At 46.4% G+C, this 24,176-nt stretch overlaps 9 protein-coding genes across 9 annotated transcripts; 3 read left to right on the top strand and 6 right to left on the bottom strand.

The window, feature by feature from the left end:
* Positions 1-1,258: 1,258 nt before the first annotated feature.
* On the top strand, positions 1,259-2,437 carry N7495_005457 (TatD family hydrolase; the record flags this gene model as incomplete). The annotated part of the gene is made up of 1 exon (XM_057208108.1): positions 1,259-2,437. One exon carries the CDS (start codon positions 1,259-1,261, stop codon positions 2,435-2,437), a length of 1,179 nt encoding a protein of 392 aa, XP_057061882.1.
* Positions 2,438-2,905: 468 nt separating this feature from the next.
* On the bottom strand, positions 2,906-5,390 carry N7495_005456 (Zn(II)2Cys6 transcription factor; the record flags this gene model as incomplete). Its single annotated transcript, XM_057208107.1, has 3 exons — positions 2,906-4,010; positions 4,067-5,180; positions 5,327-5,390. The coding sequence occupies 3 exons, from the start codon at positions 5,388-5,390 to the stop codon at positions 2,906-2,908; spliced, it is 2,283 nt and encodes a 760-aa protein (XP_057061881.1).
* Positions 5,391-6,186: 796 nt separating this feature from the next.
* On the bottom strand, positions 6,187-7,247 carry N7495_005455 (nuclear transcription factor Y subunit beta; the record flags this gene model as incomplete). Its single annotated transcript, XM_057208106.1, has 4 exons — positions 6,187-6,420; positions 6,474-6,601; positions 6,656-6,766; positions 7,088-7,247. The coding sequence occupies 4 exons, from the start codon at positions 7,245-7,247 to the stop codon at positions 6,187-6,189; spliced, it is 633 nt and encodes a 210-aa protein (XP_057061880.1).
* A 1,492-nt stretch (positions 7,248-8,739) lies between these two features.
* N7495_005454 (putative prefoldin subunit 2) lies at positions 8,740-9,524 on the bottom strand (the record flags this gene model as incomplete). The annotated part of the gene is made up of 4 exons (XM_057208105.1): positions 8,740-8,772; positions 8,884-9,076; positions 9,208-9,298; positions 9,365-9,524. Coding segments are annotated over 4 exons (477 nt in total), but the record flags the coding sequence as incomplete, so codon positions are not given.
* Positions 9,525-9,823: 299 nt separating this feature from the next.
* N7495_005453 (putative mRNA splicing factor RNA helicase (Prp16)) lies at positions 9,824-12,704 on the top strand (the record flags this gene model as incomplete). The annotated part of the gene is made up of 3 exons (XM_057208104.1): positions 9,824-10,676; positions 10,742-12,282; positions 12,351-12,704. The coding sequence occupies 3 exons, from the start codon at positions 9,824-9,826 to the stop codon at positions 12,702-12,704; spliced, it is 2,748 nt and encodes a 915-aa protein (XP_057061878.1).
* A 346-nt stretch (positions 12,705-13,050) lies between these two features.
* N7495_005452 (putative oligosaccharyl transferase subunit Dad1) lies at positions 13,051-13,739 on the bottom strand (the record flags this gene model as incomplete). Its single annotated transcript, XM_057208103.1, has 3 exons — positions 13,051-13,117; positions 13,192-13,373; positions 13,491-13,739. 3 exons carry the CDS (start codon positions 13,737-13,739, stop codon positions 13,051-13,053), a joined length of 498 nt encoding a protein of 165 aa, XP_057061877.1.
* Positions 13,740-14,844: 1,105 nt separating this feature from the next.
* N7495_005451 (putative C6 transcription factor) lies at positions 14,845-17,358 on the bottom strand (the record flags this gene model as incomplete). Its single annotated transcript, XM_057208102.1, has 1 exon — positions 14,845-17,358. One exon carries the CDS (start codon positions 17,356-17,358, stop codon positions 14,845-14,847), a length of 2,514 nt encoding a protein of 837 aa, XP_057061876.1.
* Positions 17,359-17,594: 236 nt separating this feature from the next.
* On the bottom strand, positions 17,595-18,976 carry N7495_005450 (uncharacterized protein; the record flags this gene model as incomplete). The annotated part of the gene is made up of 4 exons (XM_057208101.1): positions 17,595-18,384; positions 18,443-18,569; positions 18,628-18,766; positions 18,821-18,976. The coding sequence occupies 4 exons, from the start codon at positions 18,974-18,976 to the stop codon at positions 17,595-17,597; spliced, it is 1,212 nt and encodes a 403-aa protein (XP_057061875.1).
* Positions 18,977-21,030: 2,054 nt separating this feature from the next.
* N7495_005449 (uncharacterized protein) lies at positions 21,031-23,429 on the top strand (the record flags this gene model as incomplete). Its single annotated transcript, XM_057208100.1, has 3 exons — positions 21,031-22,103; positions 22,156-22,433; positions 22,492-23,429. Coding segments are annotated over 3 exons (2,289 nt in total), but the record flags the coding sequence as incomplete, so codon positions are not given.
* Between the last annotated feature and the right edge of the window lie 747 nt (positions 23,430-24,176).

Here is a 24,176-nt window from a genome sequence, read left to right as displayed (position 1 = left end):
CCAAGGATACTTGCAAAAGTAGTGTAATTATTGCAAGCCAGATGGTTATACATGCTGAGATGAGAAGAGGGATTGAGACGAGCGCAAATATAGGGAAAAAACATAGAGCTGACACGGATGACATTGATCTTAATCAATGGATTTCTTTCATATCGCAAATATAGGATAGAGAAGATGCGATGTGTGAGATGTGAGATGAGGACCTCGGAAGCTTTTATTGATAAGGCGGAGAAATGCATGTGACATCGGCCCCACTCACTTTATTTACTTCTGAATATCTGATTCTCTTCCCCAAAAGATAGGTTACAGACCAAATAGCGCATTTTACAGAAAGCAATGAACTTGAAGATCATTGGGGAAAGAAGATAAAAGGAAGAGGCCGATCTGTAAAATCTAGCAAAGCTCACTCCTATAAGGGTAGGAGATAGCAAACTTTCAAAAGATGACAGTTTTTTGGGGGTTTTATGGAGACAATACGTCTCGAGCCAAGCTAACGCATTAGGGAGTGCGGTTTTCTTAGATGCTGCACTATAAAGTCTTGGGCGTGACTTACACCAATTTTTGATATTATAACCCTGACCACTCAATTCCCATACAGCATTAAATAGGACCCATAGTGCAAATGAGTATCTCATGTTCTGTACACGGAGAAAAGTCGGAAGCTATACATAACTGCCCACTTCAAGAAAGCTGGAATTTCATATTGGTCTGCATAATAGCCTATATTAAATTATTAATAGAGCAAGACTTGAATGAGAACAGACTACGAATCTACAGTACTCACGGTAGTTCAAAGTTGGGAAAAGGCCAAATAAAGTAGGCGGTAAGTATAAAACTTATTCTCCGCTGCCGTATTGTGCCGTTTTAGCGTATACCAAAGTGGGGTAGATTTATAGCTATTATTGGCTAGAAGCTCAGACCGCTTTTATAACATAGTAATTCTTACCCACTAGTATCTTAACCAATGAAATGGACCATTTGTAGCAGTAAGGCTGTTGGAAAAGCTATCATGGATTATAATTGGCTAAAATAGGTATCAATCTATTCCTTTTTCGGATGTAATTTTGGAGACTGTATTGGCAGAAAAAGGGCGCTAAAACGGCACAATACGACAGCGGAGGGGATAGATCAGATAGGACGGTGAGAGTATTATGCCAGAAATATTCATTTGCACGATAGGTCTTCTTTGATTGCATCATCTTCCTCGGACATGAAAAAGACTTGGACTCGTCTCATCTTCGGATAATTCACTTTTAAAATGTCACTTTCCCAGGAAGTGGATTTCCCATGGGATATCGGTATTCAAGATGCTCACTGTCACCCTACCGATACAATGGCTTCCATCGCCAGCATCGCCGCCATGAAGACCGCCACTTTAACCGTCATGGCCACACGCGCAGAAGACCAAGATCTCGTGCAACAGGTAGCCCAATCCATCAATAGCCAAGAAAATGCTATTAGTGCATCAAGCAGAGACCGTATCGTCCCTTGCTTTGGCTGGCATCCTTGGTTCTCTCACCAGATTTTCGACGATACACAACCAGGCACAAGAACGGTGCCAGATAAACACACCCACTACTCAGCTGTACTCTCACCCGGCCCCCACAATGACACTGAATTCACCAATTCATTACCGTCGCCAAAGCCTCTTTCGCAGCTTATTGCTGAGATCAAAGCTCGTCTTCAGCAGTTTCCGCATGCGCTTGTGGGTGAAATCGGTCTAGATAAGACATTCCGCCTCCCTAGTGCATGGACAGGTCCAGAACTTGATAATCGTGATGAGGAGCTAACGACCGGCTCGCGTGAAGGCCGAAAACTCACCCAGTACAGAGTGAACATGCAGCACCAGACAGTTGTCCTCAAAGCCCAGCTCAAGTTGGCAGGGGAGTTGGGTCGCCCTGTTTCCGTGCACAGCGTACAAGCCCACGGGGTTGTACTGAAACAATTTCAGGAGTTGTGGACAGGCTATGAACTGAAGATCGTATCGCGGCGAAAGATGATAAGAGAGAAAGATGCAGAGGGCGCATTTCCAAACGAAACAGATAACATCGTAACCCAGGATAGAAAGGATAGTGCATCCGCAGAAATTTCTACGCCCTCGCCATTGCCTTTCCCTACACGCATCTGCATGCATTCATACTCTGGACCTGTGGAGCCTATTCGCCAATTCCTGAATCGGACTAACCCGTCCCAGGTATATTTTTCATTCTCTTATCTGATCAACTTCGAACGTGCGCGGGGCAAGAAGGCCTGTGATGTGATCAAGGCTGTGCCAGAGGACCGTATTTTGGTTGAGAGTGATCTTAACATGGCGGGGCCGGAGATAGACGATTTGATTGAGAAAGCGGCTCGTCAGGTGTGTGAGTTAAGAGGGTGGGAATTGAAGCATGGTGTTAAAATCCTCTCAGATAACTGGAAGAGGTTCATCTTTGGATAAATCACCGGCGAAGCCAAATTGAAAGTGCCGGCTTGAAATAGGCTTGAAATAGTAGTTTACATATTTACATCTCTTATCATGTACAATATAGGGCATTCGATAAGGATGCCACAGATTCCGAAAGAGTCCAAATTTCAAGAAAGATAGTATTGCCTGGGTGGTCAAAATCACCCATTCAAAGGCTCCTGTCGTTATCTAACAACGTAAAGTTGTAGTCTCTCTATCAAAGGAAGAATCGAATGTAATAATGTTCGACATTATCTAGTGAAGTTTTGAAAAAGTGAATTGAAAGGAGTCCGTACCCTCGTTTCTCATTTCGTCGTGCGGATACAGACTCTTAGTCGGGAGGTGGAAGGGTGTGATAAAGCCCTGGAGGTATTTTGACGATGATAGGTAATCAAGCGGAGGAGTGGATGTAGTGTCCCGGTAGTGTCCCGAGAAGACAAATTCGGGTATGTACAGGAAAAACTAACCGGGAACCCATCCTTCCTGAAACAGATCGGCTAGTGGTGTGTCTTGCCAATAGATTTGCCGCCATTCATCTTCCAGTTCAAACAGTCCTTCGCCGGCCATGGGCACCGCTAAGTCCGATTCAGTGTATGCAAAGAGTTGTCTCCAGTCTGGATAGTCGCGATGCGTGTCCATTTGGTCATCGACTTGCATGTTGCTAGAATAATTATCTTGTCTTTCCATTGGGCCAACATTAAGTCTAAGAGGTGCTGTGATCCAATTGTCAAATTGCGGGGTCGGTTGCGGAGATATTGTTGTATGTTGCATTGGGGTAGATTCGGGAGTAGGGACACCAAAGGATAGTGGTCCTGGTGTATGTGCTGCGATGGAGGCAGCCGTGACCTCAGGAGAAGTAATTTGCATCTTACTGGGAGGTTGAGTGACGTTGAATGGTTTGGAGCGATCACTGGTTGCAATGCGTAGATCTTCTTGGAGACGCTTTGAGTCTTCAAAGAGGCGCAGAATTGTTCTCGCATGGACCCAGTATTGAGCCAACTCTCGCAGAGAGTAAGATGCTGAGTCAAAGCGACGCAGGGCGTTTATGGCAAGGACCGGGTTAGAGAATCGCAGTTCAACCCTAACTTGGATCATGGCGGTGAATAGAGTATGGACACCGGTGTACCATAGGAATTTTAACCGGTCATTGATCCTGAGCTCTTCAAAGATGGATGCAATAACTCCAGCAGCAGCACTGCAGATTTCCGCATCGTGAGGGCCGTAGTCGTCAGAATATGCCGATGCTCGTGGATGGGGTCGGTGCAAGAGGATGAGAAAATTATTGTAGGTCAGGTGTAGCATGGCAGACCATGGATCCATATCGGATGCTCGAAGACGTAGGTTATCTGGAAGTTTCAAAGACCAACTGGCTAATGATTCGTCGGCTTCTTGGAGGACGGCTTTTCGTCGTTCATCATTCGCTCGAAGTCCGAATCGATCACGAATAAGATATGAAATCATGGTACAAAGCTCTGTGAAGTGAATGACAAATTCGGCTTGTACATGGGCACCACAGTCCTCAAAGTCAGCATGAGTCAGTGGAGATACGTCAGAGTCATCCAGGTTTCTGATCAACCTCATTAGTACGCACATACTAGAATGAAAGCCTTGAATTCTTCTTACATTGCTTGTGGGCGGCCAAACGAAAGGGAGACCATCACATCAAACTGTACCATGATGAACCAAACTCGTCTCCACATTCGTCTGTCTCGGGTAACAAAACGACCAGAGACTGGGTTGCGATGCATCCCAAGTCCCGTGGCAATTCGTGCAGCAACACCAACCCAAAAATGAGCGTCTGCGGAGACATCGTCATCGGCACTATCGGAGTGCCATGTCAATAGCAAGGCCGTTTGAACAAGGATATCCCTATTTCGCTCGATGCGATTGTCGAAAAGGTATTTAGTGCGACGAAAAAATATTTCTTTCAGTGTATCTCGCTCTGCTTTCTGGCGAGTAACATGTGCACCCACTAACAAGATTGCTTGAAGCAACAGAATTGGCGGAGGATCCGCAGGGTCGCGATTGCGGTACTGTGTCATGAAAAGATCCTCATCGATAAGCGGATACCCTGGGTTGACGTATGTGAAGTATGCTTGCACAAGCTCATCCGCCAAGGCCGGCTCAGGGAGTGTCAGCGCATCCATAAGAAGCTGATCATGGCCGGTTTTAATTTGTCGGCGGGGGATTTCGTTACTGGCGAAATGATACACGTCATCGTCCTGGTCGCGTTGCTGGCGAATCAAAAAGGACATATTGGAGTGTTCATGGCCAACATAGAATGCGCGGACGCCTCTTTGGATCTCTCGTCTACCATGCTCTTCCTCATCTATCAATTTCACGAGGTGTTGCTCCATATCTGCATGTGCATCATGGGCATGCGACATATCCGGGCCTTGGCGTGAGAATGGTTCTTGGACATTGGATAGGAAGTTCTGTTGTGGGGGATTGCTTGCTAGAGGAGTCGATGCGGGGCCACCCGTAAAAGCCGTTGGAAAGCTTGGCGGCATGGGTGAGCCCCCTGAAGATGGAGGGTTGACAGCATGATCAGATAGCGGTAAAGGCCGAGACCGGATAGGTACAGGATCGAGGATTGAGCGCACCGCGAAGCGTTTTTTCTTCTCGTGTATGCGACAATCGGTCTTTCCAGAAGTGCGACAATTAGTACAAGGAAGTCCGATGACTCTGGCATCACAGCGAACTTTACGCCGGTGACAGTGAATGCAAGCTGCAGAACCTAGGATGTTTTCAGTCACCGGTCAATCTTCTGAAAATCTACATTTCGAGGACCAAATTCCGAAGTGAAAGGGGGCAAAAATGAGAAGCCAGCCATTGTAAATAGCAGTCTGAAGCACAATATATCGAAGGCTAAGGGTATCTTACCCTGTTTGCGCTTGCTCACTCCATCGCCCGCGAGAGGCGAGGCGGCATTATCGTTGGCGGACATGGCTGGAGAACCATCGGCATCATTCCATGTGCACATCGGCCACGACTCTGCATTATTCTCTCGAGCAACTTTTACTCACACCGGCGACTTCAAGGCATCCTGCGTAGGGCACACGACTGGAAAAATAGGGACAAAGCAATAGATAGAAAAAAGATCGGAACGTCTAGGACTGCGGGATCGGGTCCAGCTCACGTGGGGTGCGGAGAATTATAGATTATGTAACGATAAAACCCTAACTAACTAGTTATCAGTTGTTGTTAAATAAATAACAATTTAGTTACCTAAATAGTTTTGATATTTCAACGTTGAAGGTCTTGATGTTAGAGCCCTGGCATATAATTAGAAGGAAACAACTTGAATGTGAATAATCAGCTTATCTACTTGTGCGTGAAGTACTACAACCAATAATATCATTGCGATAACAGGGCTTATCGGTTCTTCAAGGATAAAAATGCATTAATCTAGCTGTATAGTTGAACGCATTGAATCTGTCGTAAGTATAGCTGGAATAATTTATCAGCGTGATATTCCTAGAACTCTAGAAACATCAGGCGGATCAACAGTCGGATCAACAGTCATCAACGAGTTCTGCATTTCACCGGAAAACAAAGGAAATTTCGAACAGACATTATCTCGTGACAATGGTTCAATCCGTAGCATAGAGCAGCCAATTCCAATCCAGTACAAACATTACAAAAAACTGCATGATCGGGATGTTGGAAGCTCGAGTAATCAAGGACGCCTCACGCCTCATACCTCACGTTCAAATCCATGAAACTCACCGCGGGATTTGACATTAAAAGGTATCCCCGCCCGCACCATTGTGGGATGAGTTAACCATGGGAGGGTATCCAAAAGCAGTTCCATCCTGCTCTGATGGGTCCAGGCCAGGGTTTAAGATACTGTTGGAACCATCTTCGGGGAATCCAGGAGGGCGACCTTGAACAGAGCCAGAGGGTCCAACGACTCCTGAACCGCCATATCCACTGCTCTGGGGTCGTTGCTGATTCTCTCCTCGTGCGGATTGAGTCTGCATAGTTCTTAGCTAATCATTCATGGAATTAGGGCATGGGTCAAAAGTACCTCACGATATTTGGAAAGATAGATCTTCAAGGCCTCGGCGTAGTTCTCGAAACCAAGCGAAGTCATAGCGAACAAGATATCCTCGCCGTTGACTGTCTTTCGCTTTTCCTGTTGGCATTTTTCCGATGCTATGAATACTGTTAGTGATCGACCAGAAAAACTGAAACATGGTCAATAATTACCCTCACTGGTGATGAAAGAGATGAACTCGCTCACGCACTCTTGCATGCACTCCTTGGCTTCTTTAGCAATCTTAGCATTATCGGGCAGAGCCAACTTCATGATGCGTGCAACTAAGAGAATTGAACATTAGCGATGTCAAAACCAAGAGTATTATCATTGGAACGTTGAAAAAAGGCAGTAGAAATGTAAGAAGAAATTGATAGTAGTCGCGACAGGTGTTGTGTTAAAATTAGATACTTTCAGAGCAGGGAAAATGTGATGGTCCGGTGAAAAGGAAGGCAAGAAACAGCTGAAAGAAACCAGAGGATTTCCGCAAAAAGGGAAACATCAAAGCGGAGATGGTGAATAGAACACATGGTACTGGCCAGAAAGAGCAGCAAGGTACGCGCAAATCAGAAGAACAGAAAAGGCTGCAAGGAGACGCAACTAACCATTTGCAATCGGAAGCCACCGATCTTGTTCTTTCACTTCGAACTCACTCTGTCCTTGCGCCAGAGCATCTTGTTGGTCTTTGTCCATTTGTTCCTGGTCTTCGCCAGATTGCACCTCGGGTTCGATCTCCGGTTCCTTGGAGGGCGAGGTTGACGACATTATTAAGAGTGAGTTAAAGGCACACTGATCCTCACTTTGGGCGTCAAGTCGGGGGGCGTAAATTCGCTCTGTTGGCAGGACCACGTCAGATCTAAAAGGCTCGGCACGCGATCGATTCCAATGCAGGCCCAAGGGTGATAAGGGTGTGGGATTGCAGGGTTGGGAGTTGACAATGACTGGGTACGAACCGTTTAGAACAACCTGAGGGGAAAACGGTGTCAGCTAACCCGAGAATTTGGCAATATAATGCGCGAAGTGGCTATCTACTGCGACGCGCGCGCAACCGCTGATTAGTGTCTTGACCAAAAATGGAATAGATTAGGACTCGATAGAATCAAGAGAATTGGACGCGATCGCGTCGCACCACCCGATGCAGTGCAAATAGCAATTATGCGCGCCTTTCGAAGGCTGGCTGGTTGGACTTATGGTGACGCGGGTTGCAGCGCGGGAAGCATCAAGAGTGGGTCAGACTGGGGGAAGCCCAACTGTCCGACAGTCGCACGGTTGCGCAGGGGGAGGGGAAATGGGAAGCTAACCTTTAAGGTAAAAATCACCAAAGTATTGGATTCAGGCTGATGTATTCCGATTCGCTTAATGAAGTTTGAGGTCAGAGCGCTAGAATGAAGATGGTTGGAAGAGGGTCCCCGTCCAGGCTGAGATCAATTGGCGAACCAGAATCTTGCCAGCGGATCGAATGGTCTTTGGCTCCTTACTCTAAATATGGCAACCACGTGACAAGTGGTTAAGATGCATATGGTATTGGAGTAATAAGAGACCGGAACAATTTTGAATTATCAAGCAATCAAAAGGATGAAAGATACATACAGTCCCGAGGTCGAATGAGGAGGTGATCGCATCTGATCATCTGGTGGCCTGAGGCATTAGTTCCACCTAGAACGGTAATTTACTCGCTCCTCTAACTCTACTTATGTATTATTCGTATTTACTATACGTATATCAAAACAACCTTTGCAGGTAGACGAGGTTGAATATTATAATTCCAAGGTTCTGCATAACAGCGAATCCAATTTGACTATGTTGTGATTCTGGTTTTATCTACATTCATATGTACTGGCTTATAACTACTGTGCATATTACATACCGAGGTAGCCAGTCTCCCTTCATTGGAACCTCATTGGTTGGGATGGTCGGCGCTTCAGTAAGCTCGTCAGGCACTAAGGCTTGCATATACATACTTAATGTCTCGGCCATTCGGAACACAAACCTTGCAATTCAAGGTCTCAATGTTCTGCCTTTAAGGCATCAATGTACAATGACGAAGAAGATACAGCCTTGGAATGTATCACAAATGCTCACTTGTACTATTTCGGAGTAGAATTCGTAGAATCTTAGTAGTTCCATTTTATCAAGATCATCAGAAACCACGCTGGATGTTGTCTATTATTTTGTGTCCTTCCCATCAACGCCGTAGTCTCCTCGCAACTAGATGCAAGGAAAGAGGATATCAAGATGTACAGCCTGGGTCGATTGTTCAGGGCTGCACAACCTGGATATTGTTCTTTTTCTATTATGTGAAAAGTGAGTCGTTAGTATCACGACAATTCAAATCTTGTCATGTTGTGAACTAGGAATTGCCTCGTGAACGGCAGCCCCTGATTATAGAGGGTTCACACACCTTCCAGCTGTCCAGCTCAGTCTGCTTAGACTTGTATTGCTTTAGCATATCCTCCAACACTTGCTTCAATCCGTCTGCGTTCATCTTCAGGGAGGGCAAGACGTCCTCGACTGTGCGCTCCACCAGCACTCCGTTGACCATGCGGAAACATTTGCGGTCTTTAGGGAGAGGGTCCATTGTCTCAATGACGAGCCTAAATCATCAAATTAGCACCGATACTGATGGAGGACACAGTCCTGATTGCTTTGAGCTGGTCCGCTCCCATTGAGGGAATAAGAACACATTCAAGGCATTAAGACTTTTGTAGACCGCCCAAAAACTCACTTGTGTTCCTCAGCCTCCTGTTCGATATCTCCAATCTTCTGCGCTAGTTGTTGGAGTGTGTTCTTGAAGGTGGTGTACTGGAGCTGCAACTCTGGTGCGGGGATGCGAGTTAGCTTTCATGCGATCTTATCATTTGGAATTAGCAGAATAGTCTTACCCTGTTGCTTCTCGGGGTCAATTTTCTGTTGGCTCGACATGGTGACGATGTGAGTGCTCGTATTCAAGCGCTGTAGGGAGCTCAAAAGTTGGTGATGCGGGGCCGTTACTGGATGTTTTGCGGGCTTGGCTGCTACTATCTGGATATGCTCAACCGTGCGGCTACGAATAGGTGCTTTACACGTATTGAAATTATGTGTATGACTTGCTGCATTTAATGGCGTGCAAGACGAGATTATCTTTCGAAATCTAATTAGATAATGATACATCCAAATTCAAAAAGCGCTTCAGCCGTATTGAAAACAACGGCACGTGACTGATAACGGTGTTTGCACTGTTTGTATTGAGATTACAACCTCGATCATTCGCGATGGGGACCTCGATCTTGTCGCAACATCGAGCGCAGGAACACTCTTCAATAACAGTACCATTGTCCTGGTAGCTGGATCAAACATTCATCATGGCTCGCGACGAAATTGGCCCGCCAGCCAAGCGGCATAAGGACGATTCGCACCTTCCACCACATATTCGAGATGCTAGACGCAAGGACAACGATGACTGGGAAACGAATCGCATGCTCACTTCGGGTGTTGCCCAGAAACGAGGCCTTGATGTCGATAATCTTGATGACGATGACAGTACCAGAATTCATTTACTGGTTCATGACCTGCGACCACCGTTCCTCGATGGCCGCACCATCTTCACAAAGCAGCTGGAGCCGATCTCCGCCATTCGGGATCCACAGAGCGATATGGCTGTCTTCAGTCGCAAGGGAAGCAGGGTTGTCCGTGAGCGCAGACAACAGCGGGAGCGCCAGAAGCAGGCTCAGGATGCAACAACTATGGCAGGCACCACTTTAGGAAATCTTATGGGTGTCAAAGAGGATGAGGGCGATAGTGCTGTCGCCATGCCGGTTGAAGACGTTTACAAGAGTACAGGCAACAAATTTTCTCAGCACCTTAAGAAAGATAAAGGTGGTGCTAGCTCGTTTAGCGCGAACAAAACCATGCGTGAACAGAGAGAATTCCTTCCCGCATTCGCAGTCCGTGAGGACTTGCTCCGAGTCATTCGGGATAATCAGGTTGTGGTGGTTGTTGGTGAAACAGGTTCCGGAAAGACAACCCAGTTAACACAATTCCTTCATGAAGATGGTTACACGAAGCAAGGTATGATCGGATGTACGCAGCCTCGCCGTGTAGCAGCTATGAGTGTTGCAAAACGTGTCAGTGAGGAGATGGGTGTGGAGCTTGGGGGAACTGTTGGATACGCCATTCGATTCGAGGATTGTACAAGCGATGAAACGGTGATCAAATGTCAGTACTTGTCGCAGCTGAGGTTTCAAAATCTATAACCCCATTACTAACATGAATTTGAACAGACATGACGGATGGTGTTCTCCTTCGAGAATCTTTAACACAAGCAGATCTCGATAAATACTCGTGTATAATCATGGACGAGGCACACGAAAGAGCCTTGAATACTGATGTTCTAATGGGACTTCTTAAGAAAGTCCTAGCCCGACGCAGAGATCTCAAACTAATTGTCACATCTGCGACTATGAACTCATCTCGTTTCTCACGCTTCTATGGCGGTGCTCCGGAGTTTATCATCCCCGGTCGAACATTCCCCGTCGATGTTCACTTTTCTCGCACTCCATGTGAGGACTACGTGGATGCTGCAGTCAAGCAGGTCTTGGCTATTCACGTCTCTCAGGGAGCGGGTGACATCCTTGTTTTCATGACGGGTCAAGAGGATATCGAAGCAACGTGCGACCTTGTTGCTGATCGCTTGAAATTCTTGAACGACCCCCAGCCACTCAGTATTCTACCCATATACAGTCAAATGCCCGCAGAGCAGCAAGCAAAAATCTTCGAAAGAGCAGAGGCAGGTGTCCGAAAAGTGATTGTCGCTACGAATATCGCTGAAACAAGTTTGACTGTCGACGGTATCATGTACGTGGTGGACTCAGGATACTCAAAGCTGAAGGTGTACAACCCGCGCATGGGTATGGATACCCTGCAGATCACCCCAATCTCGCAGGCCAACGCAAACCAGCGATCTGGCCGAGCTGGCCGAACGGGCCCTGGTAAGGCTTATCGCCTATACACCGAGAGCGCATACAAAAATGAGCTATATATTCAGACGATTCCTGAAATCCAGCGCACGAGCTTGGCCAATACTGTTCTACTGTTGAAGTCATTGGGTGTCAAGGACCTCCTGGACTTTGATTTCATGGATCCCCCACCACAGGAGACCATCTCCACATCTCTCTTTGAGCTTTGGTCCCTCGGGGCATTAGACAATCTGGGTGAACTCACTCATCTCGGATCACGCATGACGCCGTTCCCCATGGATCCCCCTCTAGCTAAGCTTATCATTACAGCCGCTGAAGAATATGAGTGTAGCGAGGAGATGCTCACCATTGTGTCCATGCTTTCCGTCCCGAATGTTTTCTATCGTCCGAAAGAGCGTCAGGAAGAATCCGACGCGGCACGTGAAAAATTCTTCGTCCCAGAATCTGATCATTTAACGCTTCTTCACGTATTCACACAATGGAAATCCAACGGCTTTTCCGATAATTGGTGTACCAAACACTTCCTACACGGCAAAACCCTGCGCCGAGCCAAGGAAGTTCGAGACCAACTCCTCGACATCATGACAGTGCAAAAGATGCCTCTCATCAGTTGTGGTACAGACTGGGACTATATCCGAAAATGTATCTGCTCTGGCTTCTACCATCAAGCCGCACGTGTGAAGGGTATGGGCGAGTTTATCAACCTCCGGACCAGCGTGACAATGGCATTGCATCCCACCAGTGCACTCTATGGTCTCGGCTACGTCCCAGAGTATGTGGTCTACCACGAGTTGATCTTGACTGCCAAGGAGTACATGTCCACCGTTACAGCCGTTGACCCACACGTAGGTCTTTTTGAGTCACAGTCCTTTACAGTTTAGTACGAACGGATCAGCTAACATGATATCTTTAGTGGCTCGCCGAACTTGGTGGTGTCTTTTACTCCCTAAAAGAAAAGGGCTACTCACATCGTGACCGGCGTGTCACGGAACTCGAATTTAACCGCCGCATGGAAATTGAGAATCAAATGGCTGTGGATCGTGAACGCGACAAAGTTGAAAAGGCGCGTGAACTGGAGCGCGAGGACCCTGTGCGACGTAAAAAAGAAGTTGAGGTTGGCATTGGGTCTTCTGTGCGGCGTCCCGTCATCAAAAAACCTGCAAAGGTTGGGATTACTTCTTCATCCCGGCCTGGTGGGAGCAGTAGCTCTCGGGGTAGCGTGGTCAAAAGGCCGCAGGTTACCAAGCGCCCCGGCCGGACATTTTGAGCTCTATTCGGATATCAATTCCGTGACTTGTACAATAATGAGAACATAGATACCTGAGTTTGCGATATGCCCTCAGAATCCATCCAAGATACCCAGCATACTACATCCGGTCGATTTAGAAATATATTCGAATTTTCTCGTAACTCGAAAGACATTCATGATTTTTATACAAAAAGGCTTGCTCGCTCATTCATCGCCAGACAGTAAATGCAGTGGACTAAAATTTTCGGAATGGATTTGCAGTTTTATGAGGTAGTCGTAGCAGATCTTTAATTCCGGAGTAGGAAATCGCAGAACCTCGCAGTAACCCTTCAAGCAAGAGTACACAGACGCTCCGGGACGAAGCTTAGTTGATAAAGTTGATACAGAAGAAGTGTAGAATAAGACTTCCGAAGATATAATCGGCAAAAGCCCTGTTTATAGTCGGAATATCAGCAAATATGAATCGAAAGATAGGACAGAGCACAAATGCTAGAATTTAACGTACCTCTCGTGAGAGATACCAGGAACCTGTTCCTCATCATCCACGAATCGGGCATTCTTTCCCTTGGAGCTGGGCTTACTTGACAACGCCCCAGAGCTGGTATCACTTGTTTGCATGCGCAAAGAAGCGGTAAGCACAAACTGGCCAACAGAAGCGCTGAAACCACTCAGGAAGGCATTGAAGGGCTACAGTTTGAGATAAGATTAGCAGGAATCACTTTGTTTGTTAAGACAATATCTCCGTTCCAATCAATCTTCTTTCTCAGATATATAAAGGTCCTGAGGGCAATAGATCTGACGTACGTAGTTTCCAGCCAGAACGCAATACACGAACTGCAATCCGCCGACAAGAACTAGAAAGACCATAAAGGCGTCTAGGAGCAATGTGCGCTGAGAGGTGGAGGTAATGTATTGCTGCCAGACATTGGCAGCAATATCAACGGGGGAAGCATTGGATTTCAAGGTTACTGGGCCTGAGGAGAGGGTTGTCGTTGTCGGGGTAGATGATACTGGTGCGGAGGTGGTTGAGGCCGCGTGTCGTTTGGGAGCCATGTTGACGATATGGGGTGTGCCCGAGTAAGATACAATTGAAAGTTGGAAAAAGTCTTGTTTTAAGAATTGTTAGAAGTCAACAAGCGTTCACAGCGATTCAGGAATTTTGAGGAATATAATGGCTGAGGAGAGGAAGATCAGTTGTCTTGATGCCAGCTGGGAGCTTCGTTATCGCGGGTCACGTGGTTGATAGGCCAACTATATCTCAACATCCTTGGGAACATGAAAGGACCTCGAGAAAGTAGATATAATAGAGAGGGAAACCGAAAACAATGCTCTGACTTGTTCTGACTGGAGGAAAGAAGGAATGAAGAATTATGAGCTTACACGATTGAGCTAATTCCTCAATATTTGAATATTGGAACATCTGTCTAGACAGCTATAGCCTCCGAAGGTTCTTTTCTATCGATCTTTATATCCATCACTTTCCCTTTCCTTTCGATCGAATTGGAACTAAGAATATCCTAGGAAGAAGGAAAAAGACAAGAAAACCTTCCAAGGTTGAACTTTCGAGTATGCCTGATGGATTGTCTATTGTTTATTGAAAATAACAGTTCATCCCCTCTTCCTTTTCTCTTCTTCCTCTCTTACCTTTTCCACCATCTTGGAATCGCCCCCATGACTTGAAAAAGAGAGCCTCTTCTTGTATGCCACCATGAAGATCCATTGTGAGTGGTATTAACAGAACTCACAGATTCAATGTCCCACGTCGCGGACAATCAAGTAATAGCCCAGGCCTAATTGAATTTGAGGAAACGATCTGGGATTATGAATCAATTGATGGGATGTGAGCTTTTTCATTGAGTAAATGTATTTAATCCCTGAAGATTAGCCACGCTCAATTCCGAAAGCATGCCTTATTCCTCTTGTATCTTTAACCTGCCAAAAACCACTAATGAAAGGATAGCTAAGGCATGTTGAAAGCTTTTGTATATAGCTATATAACCACTGAGAGGAGTGACGAGTGGAGAGAGTATACCTAGTGAAATATGATACAAGAAACATCATCATTTCATAAATTAAAATTCAGAACAGTACTGAAAGGTATGAAAACCCTCGTCTGAACAAGAGCAAAAATACCAACAGATATCATCAGATGTATAGATCATACAAGCCATTCTGTAAAAACCCCATTTCCATTTGATAGGCCTGGATCATCATTCCTAACATCCATCTGGAAGTCCCGCATCACTTGGTCCCAATCCTCCCAGTTGAGCATTTCTTCTTCAGGTTGAAGACCCTGCGAAATGAGTGGATTAATCGTAGGATTGGCTGCAATGGGTGGTGGTGGTGGTAATGGTGTTGAGAGATTCAGATTTAGGGGTGGTGGTGGTGGTGGTGCTGAGGTATTGGCAGGACTTGGGGTTCTTGGTGGCGGATTATCGTAAGGAACAGGTGCAAGGATGTTGGTGCCGGGGAAAATTATTTGTAGCGTCTCCCAAGGGCCACCATTGATACTGACATCCAAGGGGTCTGGACTTGTTGATTCAGACTGGTTTTGATTTGTCGTCTGAACAGTACGAGCAAAAGGTGAAGGCTTTGCGGAGTCTTCTGGCATATGAATATGGGGTAGAGAATTCATATACATAGCTTTCAAATCGCAAGGAGGGGTCTCTATCAAGGCATTGGAATTCGGTCCATATTTGAGTAAAAGCTCTTGTTTTTGCTGGGCGCGAGTCGAGGCAGCCCGTTTCATCAACGCGTCTAAAGGTCGCCAAAGCATGCCTTTCTTGTGCGTCTCTTTCATTTTCCAGTCCTTGTAAAACAAAGTGACAGCGTTCCAGGCTCGATCAGTTACAGGGCAAATCGTACGAACGCAAATTTCAGACAGAACAAAAGCCACGCCGTGCCACTGCATGTTGGTTCGGAACAACCAAGACCATTTGGCTGTCTTGGGGTCTGCTTCAAGCAAACGACCGAATTCGAGCACTTCAATCGAAGTGAGGAATAGACTCTGGCGAGTTGAATTAGAGACGGTGGTGATGCGGTCTTTCCGTGTCAATGGGTGATGAACAATCAACCACAGCTTCGCAAGTATGATTCTTCCAACAGTGGCAGCTGCCCATTGAATGGGAATATTCTTATCGCAGTGCTTGATGTACCGTTCCTCAATTCGGCGACTAATAATCTGTATCATCCGCTCAGCAAATTCGATGGGCGGGGGCCGGGCCTCCGAGCCCACGCCAAAGCGACTGAGAGGACAGCCATAATTCACTTTCCGCAATGCGCCGGTAATTTCAGCGCGAATCAGAGAGAACGTAACATCAGTACATCCCTCTCGCTCTTTTGGGGCCTCCGTCATCTCCGGTTGAAGGTCGTCGTCATTTACATTGAGTGGGAGTCGAGTATCGAACATGCTCTCGTGAATGAGTGGATCAGTCGCATGGTCTTCGGCCGCTCGGATATCCAAAAAGCAAATATGCCACCATAATCGACGGCGCATCTCCGTTTCGAATGGCTTCAGTGAGAAATGGGTTCCATCACGATGTAGACCTAATCCTTGGGCGAGGCGAAGAACAACAGAAGTCATGGACCATACAAATTTGGAGTCATCTTCTCTCCGAACACTAATTAGGAATAGGACAGCCGCCTGCAAAAGTACCAGACTTTGCGTGTTCAAGAGATTCGCTCTGGAAAGGGCTTGCTCGACTGCAAAGCGATATCGCCTATATAAAGCGCCTCGGTCCTCTCCGAGTTGTTTGAGACAGTCATCAGCGCTTAAACTAATAATCGCTGTCAGGTATATGGAAAACACCAGAGCCTCCGAGTTCTTGTCTAAAGATTCAGGCTTCTGAGCGGCTTCAATCAACAGAGATCGAGTAGAGGGGGCGTGTAGAATGGAAATTAAAGGGGCAACATTCTCCATATAGATTTCCCAAAACTTTGATACTCTGGGAAGCGGAGGATGATACTCTTTCAGGGAGAGTGAAATAGAGCTGAACCCTAGAAGAAATCCATCATGAGAGCCCGAATGAGCAGATTCAGGGGAATCAACATCGTCTTCGTCGGAAGAAGAGTGATCAAGAATATCCTGGAGTTCCTCAATCTCGTCCCCGAGACTGGCCCAAAGCCGATTGCTCACATATCGGCTCTTACCTTCATCGATAACCAGCCTCCCAAACTCATTTTCAAACTTCCCTGGATCAGGCTTTCTAGGATCACTGGGTTCAAAGGGACAGGCAACACCACTCTCTTTTGCAGCACTTGCAGCTGTAGATTTGACCGGAGTAGAAGCAACCCGATAAGTGGAAGCGGTTGTCTTTGGTGGCGTTGTATTAGTAGTAGTAGTCGAACTACCTTCGCCATTCTTCCCACTCAAGCTTCCGATGACACCTTCTAGGTGTCGCAGGCGAGAAAGAAGTTCAGTGTCGGGTGGACGTTTGGATTTTCTTGGAGCACGTCCCGGTGGAGGGAATACACACTCTATGCCAGATTTGGCACAATTCGAGCAAGGAGATCGTTTATTACAGCGGACTTTACGACGACGACAGGTAACACAGCTCCGCGAGCTCGGGTTGTCTGGTATGCGGGAGGTGGGGGCGGTCGCAGGTGGCGCGATCGGGGAGTTGCTACTACTGGCCGAATACTTCAGACCTTCCGGAGAAGCTGTGAACGACATGATGCGGATAAATGGTATGTGTACCACATTCTCTCTATTCAGTGTTCAGCTGCAGATTTGATGTAGTGTAACGAGCGACGTCAAGATAATTTAACCAGGCTTACGCCCGCAGGCTTATGAGTCAGCCTCCGGCAAATTACTCTAATCTTATCAATTTGCCGAATTCATTTTGACTTCAGTAACATCGAACTTGAGCAGAGATTCACATTTCACACAAGGTCATTAAAGTACAATTACTACACATTCTTCGGCTTCAGTCGGGTTTCAAAAAGAGCCGGTTGCTGTGCCAATGAATTCGGGCTTCCATCACAGCTATCTGGAAGCCAGACTTTAACAAGTTGCAGGTCGGCTTTTTCAAACAGTGCCCGCCACTGTTCTTGTGTTCGTTCAAGAGATGAAAAGGTTCCCATCATTTGCATATCAGAGAGGACAGATGTCAGAAGTACACCAGATTCAGGCAGTATGAGTTCACTAATCAGAAGGATCGAGTCGCGACCCATAGCATCTCGAATCCGCCTAAGAATTTGGACACCCTGCTTGTCAGGCCAATCATGTAGTACAGTCCGCATGAAGTACACCTTTGCGTTTCGCACGGGCTGTACTTGAAAGAAATCATGGCTCTGGACCTCAATGCCCTGCAGGTCTCGAGCACATTCGATGACAGCTGGTAAGTCCTGCAGAATAAGTTTGCCAGAAAGACAAGGGAACCGAGTCTTGAGCTTTTTAAGATCATTTCCATTGCCTCCGCCAATGTCCACTACAAGTGGCTCAGACTCGTTTGAGATCTGCAAGCGTTCTGTGGGAAAGAATTCGAACCAGTCCTTTCCAGTTCGGCGGAAAGACATGCCCATGACGGCGTTGAAGGCTTGCCCGTAGTATGGCGTGGAGCTCAGGAAGTCGAAATAATGTGTATTGGACTTCGTAGGAGTGAAATTAAATGGCCCATCGTAAGCATCACCGGGACTTTTCCACCCTTTAACATGGAAGTACTCTGGTAGTTTGGACAGTATCGTCATGAAATAAGTGCTATCTTCTTTGTTAGATCATTCCAGGAAGATTTCATCGATTAGTTTTCGATGCATACCCGTGAATTACCGCCGCTGCCAGTAGTGAGCTCGAAACGAATGCAGCTGCCAGTGGTGTCTGAGCATATACATCTCGATCTACTTCCTTGACGACAGACATGGCAGACAGGAACCGCACCAATCGGGCTATGCGGAATGAGAACTAGTCAGGTCATGTAGAAACATTCCATCGGATATAACTTACCAATAAGTAATGGCTCTGCATGTCCAATTTCGTTATACAGGTCGTGCACACTGAACGTGTCAGTAGACAGGGATATCTTTGCTATCGCATCGAAGATCTTGAGATCAACACTGAGTCTTATTGCCATTGCTTGATGTCCCTGATATTATGAGATATTAGCGATGCCATTCACGCTCGTTTTCAATTGCCATACCGAGAGCATGAGACGAGCCGTGATGTCCATTGGAGACTCCAGCTTGCTCTTCAAACGGTCACATGCTTGCAACAAATCTCGGCGCTCTTGATCTTGCAAACGTGAAATATCAATGTCTTCAAGGGCATTGAGTCTTTGGATCAAATTCGCAATCATGGTCGTTAAGTAACTTCCAATGTTTTATATGAGATACGATCAAGATTTGCTTGTCTAGAGGTTAGAAACTCAGTCTAGACTTTATAGTCAATTGCAGTGCTCCTTTAATCCTTCTCCTCTAATATATAAGTACGTAAAGTGACGTTAAGCGAAAATGCCGCCCGGCATATATCGGGGAATTGGCCTAATTTACCGAAGCGCCCTTCGACATCAAACATAGATTAACATTTTCATTTTCTCTACCATAATTCGCCCTAGAGGATTAGAAGTGATGGTAATAAGGCAGATAAGTGGATAAATTTTCCGTTTTTCACAACTAGAAAGTGCTGCTATCCCGAGTTTACTTGATCATTCCAACAGTTGAAGGCTGATTCATGAAGTCGTAAGAGAGATTAATCTTTGCAGATTCAAATTTCTCGGACTTGTGATCCTGGGCATCTAGCAATATCTATGAATCCAAAGGAAATGAGCGAAATATCAGCTTCACTTCCGCCATAATATCAACCTGGGCTGGTCATCAACTTGATCATCGACATGAATATGGTGGGCACTGGGAAACTTTATCCCTAATCAGGTAAACTCGACTCTGAACAGGTAGATATTTCAGACTGAATCGCGGAAATACCACATCTAATGACTTAATGCAGGACAGCATATGTTGTGGCACAACATCAGCCAATAAAGTAGAGGGATTCAATTACTTGATCTGAGGCGAATATACCGCTTGATGCCTGAAAATAAAGCGATTATTGGAAAATAAAATTTCCTAGGCTAGCTCCTTAATTACTCAAGACACCAAGAAAATTGATGTGTGAGGAACCCAACTGGCATAGATGGCGAAGTGACAGAAACTGTGTTGAATGCATGGCAGCAACAGTCACCTAATCCGTTGTGCATGTATGTGCTGCAGATCAGTTTTCGGTGAGATTAAAGATCTGGGAGCCCGGATATTTTGTTGAAAAGTAGCGTCCAGTGTCTCATTCCACTTCTTTCCAAGGGGTAACTAGGTCAGTATATTCCAGGATTTTCAGTTGGATAACAGGCAAATCAAGAAATCAAAAAGGCATTGAGCGGTTCGGGCGACGAGTGGGGCGACGATTGAGGTGAATAGTTATGGTATCAGCCAGTCCTTGAAGTGTCTTGTCTCAATTCTTCTCAAGGCGGATCTGACCTTGAAAGCATTAGGTCTTGTACCTTGAGATCTCGAAGTAAAGGAATACCTACGGAGCTAATCATTGAGTGCATTGGCCATCTAGGTAACTGTGGAGTAGTATACTGTATATGTACCCACAGCCATAGAACTAGCCCTAAAACCAGCCTGCGCGGCTTCCTTTATAATAATGGCCTGCTGAAGTCCAAATTGGGCGGATATCTACTAATCTTGTTGATTCCCTTAATTCCGACTCGGAGATAAGCACCGATGACGCCTGATTTCTAAGGTTCAATATTCCTGTTCATTCTCCTTACCTTGCGGAGTATAAATCATCTATATTGAGATTTTGCTTGGTCAGAGCAAATCTTCGAAGATCCTAGAAAGCTTTATAAATCTGTTCCAGCCTCTCTCATCTTACTCTATAAAGTCCAAGCTCTTCCCAAGACAGTCTAGAGTCAACGCCTCCAAAAGTGGAGCGCCTAGCGCTAGTGGGATGGATTCTCCAACCTCAATTGTCCACCAGTTTGACTCTGTACTTGTTGACCACGTACCATTCACGAACGCGTTAATCTTCAGCCATTGAAATTTTACAGTTGAACATAACTACTGACTCTTGCACCTATATTGAGTCGATCAGGACTTCATTTGCTGAATTTTGTGTTTAATTCCTTATCGTGGCCAATCCGTCATCTCGAATTGAAGCTCGTTGCATTCTATGTTTCCTGGTGAAACCGATTTGCACTCACTTATTCCTGAATCCTACATCTGAGCATTACACCAGCAGTGAATGTGGCTTGTTCATTGTCAATCTTGATTCCCCTGCTTTGGATGCGATGAGTTGAAACCCCACACAAAAAACGGTTCAAGACTTGGTAAAATCCTTGCAACAAGAGATTTTAGGCCTGTCAACCAGAGGAAAACAAAACTATTGTTCTCATCCTTTGATTCCTCCTCCTTTGTGACATTTAGTGCGAAAATGTCAGAGTACTCTGCCTCACTCCATGGCGATCCCTCAAGTCAGCATTCCCAGCAGCTGAATCGATCATGTGAGTCCTGCAGAAGTCTAAAGGTTCGCTGTCTGCCGAACCTGGCCACGCCCAATCAGTGCCAGCGATGTGCCAAAGGAAATAAAACGTGTGTCTTCATGGCGCCACAGCGCCGGCGACCTCGTAAACGTACGGACTCGCGTGTAGCGCAGCTTGAAAAGGAGATGCGCATGATGCGCTCCTTGCTCAAAGATCGTATTCCAGAAGATAGTGACCCGGAGTCGCCAGATGAGAGCGACAATTCGCAGGAGAACAAGTCTGGCGACGTGGACTTCTCAGCGGATGTGTCGAGTGGCGTTTCAGATTCAGTCCATTTCATGGACTACTCTTCCGAGATATCCAGTACTGTTGGACCCCTCCCTCTGTCCTTTTCTGGTCTGCATACAAATTTCATGTCAGATCCAAACCCACTGCCCGCGAACGATATTATCGATCGAGGTGTCATTTCTCTGAACGATGCAGAACAACTGGTTTCCTGCTTCATCCATGAACACTCGCTCTTTTTCCCTGTGGTTGTTTTGCCTCCCGATACCACCGCTACTCGACTTCGACAAACGAAGCCGGTGCTGTTTCTTTCCGTGGTCGCTGCGGCTGCAATTGCCATCGATTCTGGGCTCGCAGAGGTTCTTAATCGCGAAATAGTTCGTCTATACGCACAAAGGTTCTTTGTCGAAGGTGAAAAGTCGTTGGAGCTGGTGCAGGCGTTGTTGCTGATGTGCATTTTCTATTTCCCTCCTCATTCTCCCCTGAAACTGCAATTTTATCAATACGCACACATTGCCTCTACCATGGCCTTGGAGATTGGACTTGCGACGAAACGTCGCGTGCCAAAAAGAAAGTCTGATCATAAAGGCCGACATGAGCTTTATGACGAGGACATGGCAGAGCAAGCGAGGGCTGTTATAGGATGTTATCATCTAGGCTCGATGTAGGTCTTTCTGAATTCCAGAACTTATATAACTGTGTTGACAAGGGAACAGTGTCGCTATGAGGACTCGACGACCGAATTTGCTTCAGTTCAACGACTGGATGGCGGAGTGTGTGACGCAGCTCGAACAGTCACCACATCTGTCGGATAGACATCTGGGTGTTTGGTTTCAGCTTCAGCGAATAACTGATGAGACAGTGTCCTCATTTGGTCTTGATGACACGAGTGCCTCCTCACCATTGACTGAATCTCGGGTCCAGGCTGTGCTGCGATGGTTTGACAAACGAATGGAAACTTGGACCAAGAGCACACCCAACGACATGCTCACGGGTAAGTCGAGGACTCTAACTCCAACAATCGAGATGGCTTTCTCACATTATCCTTTTAGTACCCATCATCCTCCAGTACCGAATTACCAATTTCTCCGTGTATGACCTCGGCATAGGAGAGGGATACCGAGACCCAGATGCGATTCAAAAACGATATTTCACACTACCTACCCCAGACGAAGGCAAACAAGAAGCCCCGCTCAGCGCAATCCGGGTCGACATCAATGTAAAATGGATGCATGCTGCGCAGGAGCTCCTAGAAGCAGTTCTCACCTGTAGTGTAGAGACAATGCGCAAGCTGCCCAACCTGGTCTATACCCGTTTCGTGTTAGCATTTACAACGCTGCTAAAAATCCATTTCTCCGTGCGAACAGGTTCCCTGGGCCAGGTTGTCACCCTCAAGGCAGTCAATGTCAAGTACTACCTCGACGCAATTTCAACCCAACTGAGTGAAGCAAGCGGCGGTGGCAAGTATAAGGTTCCGAGTCGCTGGTTCTTCATCGTGGCAGTCAAGGGCCGCACCTGGTATGAGCGTCTGGAGAAGCGGTACACTGGAGTAGACTCCGTGGCTGGAAAGGCACCTGACGGCTTGTCGTCGGGTGAGGCGATGGTGCCTGTGCAGATGCCTGGCTCACAGGACATGCCGTCTCATATGGGCCCAATTGGTATGCCTGCCGTGGACTCATACTCAGTTTTGCCGGCTGCATCACATATACCCTCGGGCATGGAGGGTAGATATATGCCTATGGGCGCCAACACCGGTATGTGGCCCGTGGATGGTGGCCATGGCCAAGGCCAAAATCATTTCTACCAGTCTTTCCCGCCTGGTTACCCATCTCAACCGCAGGCAGTCCCTTTGCTACCGCAATATATGTATAATCCCCAAATATCCCCACCGCCAGGTGTTGGTGGTCAGAGGCCCAAGACAGGGATGGAGCTCGATGGGTGGCTTCCAGACGGAAGTGTCTTCAGTATGCCACCTTTGCCTGAAATCTGATTCTTTATGGTTATGAATAGCGATGGCTCTGGAGAAGGAGGAGCTATAGAGTGAAATGAGCGTTCTTGAGTATATAACGTCTAGAGATGCTCCAATCGCATGACACCTAGATAATGATTGAAAAGCACGAATTGAATAAATCTTAAGATTATAGAGTATAGCGCATGACGAAACAAAAGCCCAACACGTTAACACTAGCGTTACGTAAATATTGATATCCTGGAATCAAAGCGGGAAACTAAGAGAAGAGAATGAATAGACATGGAAACGAACTCCACATCTGACAGCGGAAGATTCTCGGCCTAACTGATAACTGATTCTTAACCGTGTGATCAAAGTCCGATACGTAGGGATAGCGGGGACATAACTGGTGCCGGGTATCGGGTGTCGGCGGACATGAAAGTTCCGTGAGGATCAATAGCCGAAGAAGGAAGATACGATCATCATAATCCACACAGTGCAAACACTCGAGGTTTCCGATTTTTCATTCCCTTGCAAGGCTCTTTTTCCTTGTGAAAAAAAAAAAAAAAAAAAAAAAATGAAAAGGGTTTAGGCTGAGTGAGAGTGGAGGTAGAGATATTCCTGGGCAATTTGTATAGATCACTTTCAACAGTCTAACTGAAGCTCTCACGGTAGTTTACTACTTCGTAGGTATTCAGTTCTGAGCTCTACAGAATACGCAATTGATCTTGGATTTTGTACAGAGTAGGACGCTAAAAGAATAGCCAATTCATTAGTCAAATACAA

Source organism: Penicillium taxi, assembly GCF_028828555.1.
Source record: "Penicillium taxi strain IBT 34144 chromosome Unknown utg000004l_segment0_segment0, whole genome shotgun sequence".
NCBI lineage: Eukaryota > Fungi > Ascomycota > Eurotiomycetes > Eurotiales > Aspergillaceae > Penicillium > Penicillium taxi.
This window is presented reverse-complemented; position numbering and strand designations above follow the sequence as displayed.